General features: G+C 43.4%; 1 protein-coding gene across 5 annotated transcripts in view; it reads right to left on the bottom strand.

Moving 5' to 3' along the window:
• Positions 1-2,443: 2,443 nt before the first annotated feature.
• The window catches only part of unc13a (unc-13 homolog A (C. elegans)), a 49,812-nt gene continuing 43,775 nt past the window's right edge, over positions 2,444-8,480 (bottom strand). For 3 of the 5 annotated variants that reach the window (XM_085774032.1, XM_085774034.1, XM_085774035.1), the window contains 3 exons: positions 4,896-4,988; positions 3,256-3,415; positions 2,444-3,151 (listed from right to left, as the gene is read on the bottom strand). In XM_085774032.1, coding sequence (XP_085630158.1) covers positions 2,863-3,151; positions 3,256-3,415; positions 4,896-4,988 — 542 coding nt within the window. In that variant the 3' untranslated portion in view covers positions 2,444-2,862. Of the gene's footprint in view, positions 3,152-3,255; positions 3,416-4,895; positions 4,989-8,073; positions 8,131-8,480 lie in introns of all 5 variants that reach the window. The other 2 variants (XM_085774033.1, XM_085774031.1) reach the window with 2 other exon arrangements.

The following is an 8,480-nucleotide window of genomic DNA, read 5'->3' as shown; positions in this document are numbered from 1 at the left end:
AGGGAAGGACCCCCCCCCCCCCCTCTGACTAAAGTATCATTGTCAATAGCAATAAATAAAGATTTTTCTTCGTGGCATTTCCAGCTATGTGACAGTTGTTTACCTGTTATCTAAAGTTATTAAAAGAGTGTGCAGATGTCGCCTTAGAATAAAAGACTGAGTACACAATGAAGAGTCACACAACAGGCTTAGAGTCAGTTGAGTTGTAGTTTCCTTAAGCAGCATGATGAGTATATCATGTCAGAGTTAAAGTCAGAGACAGTTTATCTATTTAGATGTTAATCAAGCCCAATTAAGATTTGTCTGTTGTTCATCTCCAGTATGTGCACAGTCTTCCTACATCGTCCAATAATAGCTACATTTCCAGAAAAGGCACACGCACACTCACACACACACACACACACACACACGCACACGCACACGCACACACACACACACACATAATTCCCAACTGCCGAGGCACCCAGAGCAAAATTCAAGTCTACAAAAGAGCAGCAAACTTCACTTCACATAGTCTGACATGTGTTTGTTACATCCGAGCTATTTACAATGTCCAACAACAACAACACCGACCGATCTCTGTTCCAGATTAATTTCCCCTCTGCGCTGAAAAGCTGTACAAACAAATTTCAGTCTCTAATTAGCTCCACTACAGCTGTGATATTTGGCCCATTACAATAGAGACAGCATTTACAACATATCAGACAAACGCTTGTGCTGATATAATTAGAATAATAACCCACAATGTAAACATTAGAAGACTGTTTGGAAAATGACTCATCTACATAGACTTTTAAAGATTAGATGCATAGAGTTCAGTTCTTACACCTTGTTAAAAAGAGGGTGCTGTTTAAATTATTCAGTTGTGAGTAATTAGGGGCAACTGAACAACGAGGCAGAGAGAATAAAAACAACCAAAACCTACTGTCATTACCAAATCTTTACTCTGTTTTTGAGAATGAGATCAACACCATTTTCTTGCCTGAATGTTTTTTTTTGTTCACATCAACAACAAGCATAAAAACTTATGCTAGATAAATAAAGCAATAATTTTCTTGTTTTTTTTTTGTTTTTTTTTAAAAGGGCATTAAGAGACATGCTGGACCATCGGTGGTCAATCCAAACATTTATTTCTATGAAATTGATGTGTAACACCTGCAGGTCCATAATTAATGAAGGGCAGACAAAATGTCTTTCTTCTGAATCTTTCCTCCTCTACTCTGATGAACAGAGTAACAGACTGAACTGTAGGCCCTCTTTTTAGTGACAGATCCAGATCTGGTGCGGTCTAGATCTGCAGCCCTTTAGCAGAGGTCTGACGTCTCGTTATCAGAGATCAGGGTTTCCCCACCTGCAGCTGGATGATCAGGGAATAATGGTTAGAAGGTCGTTAGCGATTTGTGCTCCCCCTGTGGCGTGTGGTTTTGTGACACACGGATGTTATTTTGGCAAAATAAGGTCTCGGGGACTTGTTTTCATCATCTCCTTCCATGCAAACTTTGATTTGGCAAGTTTTTTTTTTTTTTTTTTAACAAATGAAGGTCCCACCTGTCTTTCTTCCCTGCACCTCTCACACACACCCTGTCTAGTTGTGGAATGTTTACAGTAACTTAAATACAGATTTCATTTCTTTTCCCCCTCAAATTAAAATACACAGCCCCCCCCCTGTGATGCTCTTTGTTTGTGATGGCTTTCTGTGATTACATTTGCAGGTAACAGGCAACACGGGAGGCTACATGAGGTCAACATTAGAACATATTACAAACACACTCACACACGGCTGCACACATTATACCTTCTCTCTCTCTCATATACACACACACGGTGTCACACACACACACACTGATGAACGACAGTGCTTGAGGACATGTTTTCATCAGATTCATCTCTCTATACAGTCACTATATAGGAGACAGAGAAACTGTACAAGGGTCAACGTGACAGAAGGCATTGAGGGTGTCAGGCAGTGTGCTCTGTTACTGGGTAGACAGACAGACATAAAGACAGACGAGGACAATCTTTCAAGTACCGTATGTCCATTGAGTAATCCTGTGTAACTTGACATATGTCCTTCATATATTATACTATACCTATAATGATAGAGTTATTCAAATATAAATATGATTTTGAAGAGAGTGGTAAATAAATATAAAATTATCATAACTAAATAGTGCTTTGTTCCCAATATGTGTTCCCCACCCTGATATCTGGAATGTTTGAGGCTGTGCAGCTGTGTTGTTTTTCATGGGTCAGTTGGATAGTTGGTCCTGTTGTGCTTAGGGCTGGTCTTGGCATATTTCAGTGATTATCTGTTGGTCCCTTGTCTCAGCGGGTGCAGGCCAGGGAAGGGAAAGAGGGTCTGGGTAGCAAGGGGAAGGAGGAGTTAGGGTTAGAGGGTTCGGGGTTAGATAAGTAAAGAGGCAAAGACAGGAGTGGAAAAAGCCCAAAACATGAAAGGCTACAAGATATTTCTCACTGTGACCAGTCAAACATGTGTCTATACATGCGTGTGCATGCTTATGGAATGGCATGATTCACCTCTACAGACAGAGGAAAGTAGGTACATGATTATGATTTAACTGTATGAAATGTTCATATCGTGTGGATGGTTAATATCTGTGACAAGAAAGACACTAGTCACTTTCTGAAGAAAATTAAAGTGATACATTGTCACTGTGTTTTTTCCACTGAAATGAATGTATTTACAGCACTGGGGCGTGTGGTGACTGTCGTCTTATCTGTGCTTTTACAACACTGGATCATTAGGGCAGTGGCTAGCAGTGGCTCGGGAGAGCTCCAGGGCAGTGGTCGGCAATATCTGATTGCACTTCAGACGAGGTTTGTGAAATTTAGTCGTGACTCTTAGCTGCGGCCCTCCTCGGCGGAGCGTTGGTCGGACTTGAGCTTGACGAACTCTTTGGCCACGTCGTCGTTGTTGCGCTGAGAGAGGATGCGCAGGACGGTGAGGCCTGTCTCGTCCATGTGGATGCGTTTACCCAGCGGCAGCCAGCAGGCCACGCTGCCTTTGGAGGCCACGTCCTTCAGCTGCAGGACAGCCATGCCCACGGTGCGGTCCTCGCGGGCGAAGCAGTAGTCCTTCACACACACCTGCAGCTCGTAGCACTCGGGCCCCACCTCATTGCTCAGGGTGCTGCAGCAGAGATGAGAGACAAGGGCAAGCGTTGTGTAAGCGTCTCCACACCATTGCTCTACAACCGAAAATATCACTAATTAGCGTCATCGACAGCTACTCACAAGGTGAAAGTCTCGTTGTATTTGGGAGCCCAGCTGTTGTTCTTGGACTTGGTGGCGTACTTCCTCTTTTTATCGCTGAGGTGAGGCCCGATGATATAGACCTCCACAAATGGCCGGAATATTCCCTGCGTCTGCCACCTCAGGTCATTGGCAGCCACCACTGAGACAGGGGGAGTGGGAGGAAAGGGAGTGGAGAGGTGTGGGTGAGAGAGTGAGTGATTCATGTGGAGAAAATGTGTGAAAATGCAGTGAGAGAGAGAGAGCAGAGAAAATTCAGAGAGCAAGAAAATACTGGCTCCCCCTCAGGCCTCACATTCACTTTCCTGTCAAGATAGTGAAGGTAGGATTGGAATTTAATTCTATTCTCAATTACAAAGTTTTATATTTCTTTGGCAGCTGAAAAGCAGGTTTTTATGCCAGCATCCTATCATGGCTATCTCACATATATTATATAGCATATTATGTATACACCGAGCCAACAACGACATTGGAAGATCTACATTTATGGCTTTCACTCACTTGTGTCTTATTTTCTGTCAGATCACCCTTGGTCTTCTTGCTCACTTCTGTCCTTATACTAAATACTGCAGCCAGCTTAAAGCTCTTTACCTCTCAAACCTGCCCCAGCAATAACTTAGGTGTGATCTTATTTGAGCATTTAACTTATTTGTAATTCATTTATATCAATTTAAGTCTGATTTAATTCAATTTAAATATGAGAACTTGCATCTAAAGTACTTGAATGGATGACTTATCACCTACTCTACCGTGGAACTAGACATTTATATTTACTCATATGGCAGTCGCCTTTGACAACAGTGAGTTATAAATGATAGAAAACATCCAAAGCTCGAGAAGAGGAGTGTAAGTGAATAGTAAATGTTGGTTATGCATGTTAGGGTGTTGGGAGAGGAAGTGCTCTCAGAACAGGTGAGTCTTCAAGAGATTCCTGAAGATATGGAGAGGGTATGTGCTCTTTTAAGATGCTCTGCTGTACTCTGGACCATCTGTAAGGGTTTCAGAGTGAGTGAAGGGAGACCCACCAGAACAGCATTGCAGTAATGGATAAGGATTGCTGATCATCATACATGACACGAAGGTTTCTTGTGACCTTGTTCTGGGTCGATATTAAGAGGCCAGTTTGACTGTGGTGACTAAGAGTTCAGTTGGTTCAGTTAGAAAGGTTTAAGTGGCGTTATTTCATTTACGTATTGTGCATATATGTCATAGAGACAGGTACAGAGAATGTGTGGTCATCTTACAGGAACAATGGTACGAATAGTTGATTGTCATCTGCATAGTCATGAATGTGAGCGTGGTAGTGTTTCATTGGACCCCAACTGCTTTATATTGCAAAGAGAAGGGGCCCCAGCACTGATCCCTGGAGGATCCCAGTGCGGAGGTGTTGGGATAAGGACGTTTTTCCTCACTTGAGATGCCATGTCAAAGGACAGATTTAACTTATAAATTGGGATACTTGTGACAAGCTTTTTCTTGAGATTTCGAACCTTGATTTGGTATTGTTTTATCAAAATACAAAGTCAATGTCAAGAATGAACTTGATGAACTCACACGTATTGATGCATAGCTATACACTGAATCACTGATACTGTTCTAAGCTCCAGAGGGGAAACACTTACCTTTCACTGTGACCTTGTGCTCTCCAGTGTTGGGGTGAGTGAAAATCTCAACATGGATAGACACCTCTCCCACGGCATCGTCCACCCCAGAGCCTGACAGGACAGACAGACAGTGCAGACAGAACATTAATAGTTTTAATCAACTCTCTGTGTTCCTCTCACAGTCCAAACACCGACACATGTCACTGTGTCCTGTTATGAGACAACATTACAGGCCAATTACATTTCAGTGTTTTCAACTGAAGAATGAAATGGATTTGGCTGTAACTTTTGGATACTACACAAAATACTCATGCGACAAACATTTCTTTAAACTGAAATAATCACTGTCTAACTGGAGGATTTAAAATAGGGCATGGTGATCTGTTTGTGCATATGTTGTGGTCTGGATGTGGGCAATCAGACAATGCTGCTATGAGTGGGCACAAGTCTTTTAAAGTAAGTAGTGCTGCAGTAGGTGTAATATATTAAATGATGAGGTGATTTGTCTTCTTTTAGTAGCAAACACCTCCAAACAATTACAGTCCAGTTAATAGTTTTCTACAGAAACAGACAGGTTATTTCTTTCGGTGAGCCACTCTGCGTTGCGATTAGACACAGACTTCTGTGGCCTTTGTATAGATTCAGCAAGCGAGAGGTAACAATTTGGATCGAGCGAGGGCAGTAATTTGAGCCCACTCATAGATGCAAAGTGTCTGCTTGGATGCAGGGCTCTTAGTTAGAGGACAGTGTGGTTCCCCCGACACAGATCAGGTCAGGACATGCTCAGATGGATCAAGTGGACACACCCATTCCTTGGTAAAGACTTTTACCCCAGCATGGAAAGAGGAGGCACAAGAAAGGTGAAGGAGTTCACAGGAGGGAGTATTTCAGCCTCTGTGATGTTGATGAGGTATGGTACTAAATATACCCAGCTTGCAAAGTAAAGCTATACCATGTGAAAAGAGATGTGTCCTAGATAATACAGCTTGGAACACAGATGGATCTAATTTGAGGTTCATCCTTGTCTTTAACTCATAATACCACATTGAGTTAGTCCACGTGTGCACTCTCTACAAAATGGCTCAACACTGGACTTTCACCCAAATTTAGGTTCTTGGAGTCCTGCAAGACTATTTCTAGGGAGAAGAGGAGCGTGGCCTGCCTTTATAGTCCCATTCAGGTTTCAGCTCTTTTGTCTGGGAGGGAGACCGTGGACAAATCTTTCCTCATTGTCTCAATGTGGTTTTGTGCTGCTGCTGTGAACAAGTGGTTTAATTCCACATACAACTCCAGAAGGATACGGTGACAGATGGACATTAATTTTCAGTGTTTTAATTAGTGTCTTCGCTCTGTCAACGGTATCTTTGTGGTGACGACCAGCAGCCTGTGTGCGTGTGTTTTCAACCAGCCGCCCACTAAACAAGGTGTCTGTGGGAGTTAGACAGCAGAGTGTTCCTGGCATGCAGCTCTCTGGGGAGCATTATGGGATTGTTGGTCTCGCTGCCAACGGGACCAAAGAGAGCAGCAGTCATCCATCTGGCCTTGTCTACACTGTGGAGGGAGTCCATAAAAGATGAGAAAGAAACTTTGCTGGCAGGAGGATGTTGCCAGAAAAGCGCAGGCTTTTCTTCTTAAACAAGCACAGCAATCAGAGGTGTATATTTGGTGCCATATTGCAAATGTTCACCAGAATAGACATTAAATCTCTAAACTTGTGCTGTGATTGCACTGAAGCATCGGCCGAGTTCACTGTATATTCACAAATGGCCCTTGATTATTTCAACTACAAATAATGCAGCATATAGCCTGCAGTGTGTAAGAATGACAGTCACCACAGATCAAAGTCCTTTTTCAGCATAGGAACACATTCCACTGAGCTTTGTCCTTCATCCTTCTCTAATATAGTTGGGAAAACGATCTGCCTGGCAGGAAGTGAATTTACATCCCTTTCTAGAGTCAAGGACGTCCAGCCGCTAGCAGCTTGTTATATATACTGTATATATTGTATATATACAGAATAGATGTCTACCATGGAAGCTAAGACAGACCAGAATAATTAAAATTTTATAGAATATATATATAAAATTTATTTATTTTTAAATTGTGAAATTTAATCACTATTGAAAAGGTCATGAAATTGAAATTAAAATACCAGTGCTGTCAAAAACTTGTTTTTTGATTCAAATACAAACATTCAAAATGCTCATGTGTTGATTTTTAGCTGTAAGAAAGTGGGCTGCATTAGAATGTGGTCAGTGCAGGAAACAGTGAATTAGCTGAAGGCATACAGCTCCTGCATCGTCCTGTGTGTATGTGTTTGCCAGAAAAAGTCAAATCTTTTGATACAAATCTAAAGTGACAGAAATCAGAGCACATGACTTGAGGGACTGCCTCTGATTGGCTCAGTCTGTGGAGGGAAGATGAGCTGAGCACCCTTTTCTCATGATTGCTGCAGGCAGGGCCGCACTGCACGTGGGAGCTCTGTGTGTGTGTGTGTGTGTGTGTGTGTGTGTGTGTGTGTGTGCGTGTGTTTGTGTGTGTGTGATGACAGAGCAGGCAGGGACAGAGGACCCTCCCAGACAAACTGAGCCAACAGCCATCATCGTCTTCATAATCTGCTCCTCTTCATCAGCGTCTTTCACCTCAGACACAGTGGGAGGGGCGGTAACGTGGAGGGAGGGGGTTTCCTCAATACACTGCACTTCTGCTTCAGTAACCTTCAGTCTCACTCAGTCACTCACCCACGTGTACACACACACACACACACACACGCTCGGCCCCTGGCCTCTCGGTGACATCATGCCAGATCAGGATTCCTCCACACTTTAATGCATTTCTGTTCTTTGTGTCTGATGTCCGCGCATCATGCTTCAGTGTCTGCTCATACATACAGTCCATGGCGTATGTATTCAGTGCAGCTCCATATACAGACATCAGTGTGTACATTACATGCATGAATGCATAAAAGTCCATGTTCAGAGTGTCGTGGCGGCTATGTACTGTATGTGTGTGCGAAAAAGAGAAGGAAGTGAGTGTGTGCAGTGCACTTGTCTGCTGGGATGAGTTTGAGCAGGCGGGGGGGAGGGGTCAGGATGCACATGGGGAGGGAGGTGGAGGGTGGAGAGAGTTGGGCTTTGGTCTGGAGACTTTCTGGGAGTCCTGGATATCTCAGGCTCTGAGCCTGAGTGCCACATACCCTTCTCTGGGTAAACATCCTCACTAGTGGTGAATCTCACCCCCTTGCCGCCGAACACTGGCCCACAGACGGGGCAGAAGGAGGGAGTAGACAGAGAAAGGAGAGACACGTAGAAAGATGAGGTTTGCAGAAGTTACAGAGTAGAAAGACAAAACCAACATGTTAAAGTCTGATGAAGTATCTCCACTGAAATTATTATAATTCCTCCGATCAGCAGCCTGATGCTCGTCCTGCGACATGCAAAGCTCCCGCAGACCCACTGCAGTAAAATTAACTTTTACATATGCTCCAAAAAACCACATGGCATTTTGCCTGATTTTAAACGATCATCCAGTCAAATGGCATTTCTACCAACGGTGCTCAGGGACAGTGTGTCAGCATCAGCGCTTCCACAGAGATAATGGCTG

The sequence above is a fragment of the Trachurus japonicus genome, chromosome 4, assembly GCF_045865225.1.
Source record: "Trachurus japonicus isolate A0001 chromosome 4, Traja_1.0".
Lineage (NCBI taxonomy): Eukaryota > Metazoa > Chordata > Actinopteri > Carangiformes > Carangidae > Trachurus > Trachurus japonicus.
This window is presented reverse-complemented; position numbering and strand designations above follow the sequence as displayed.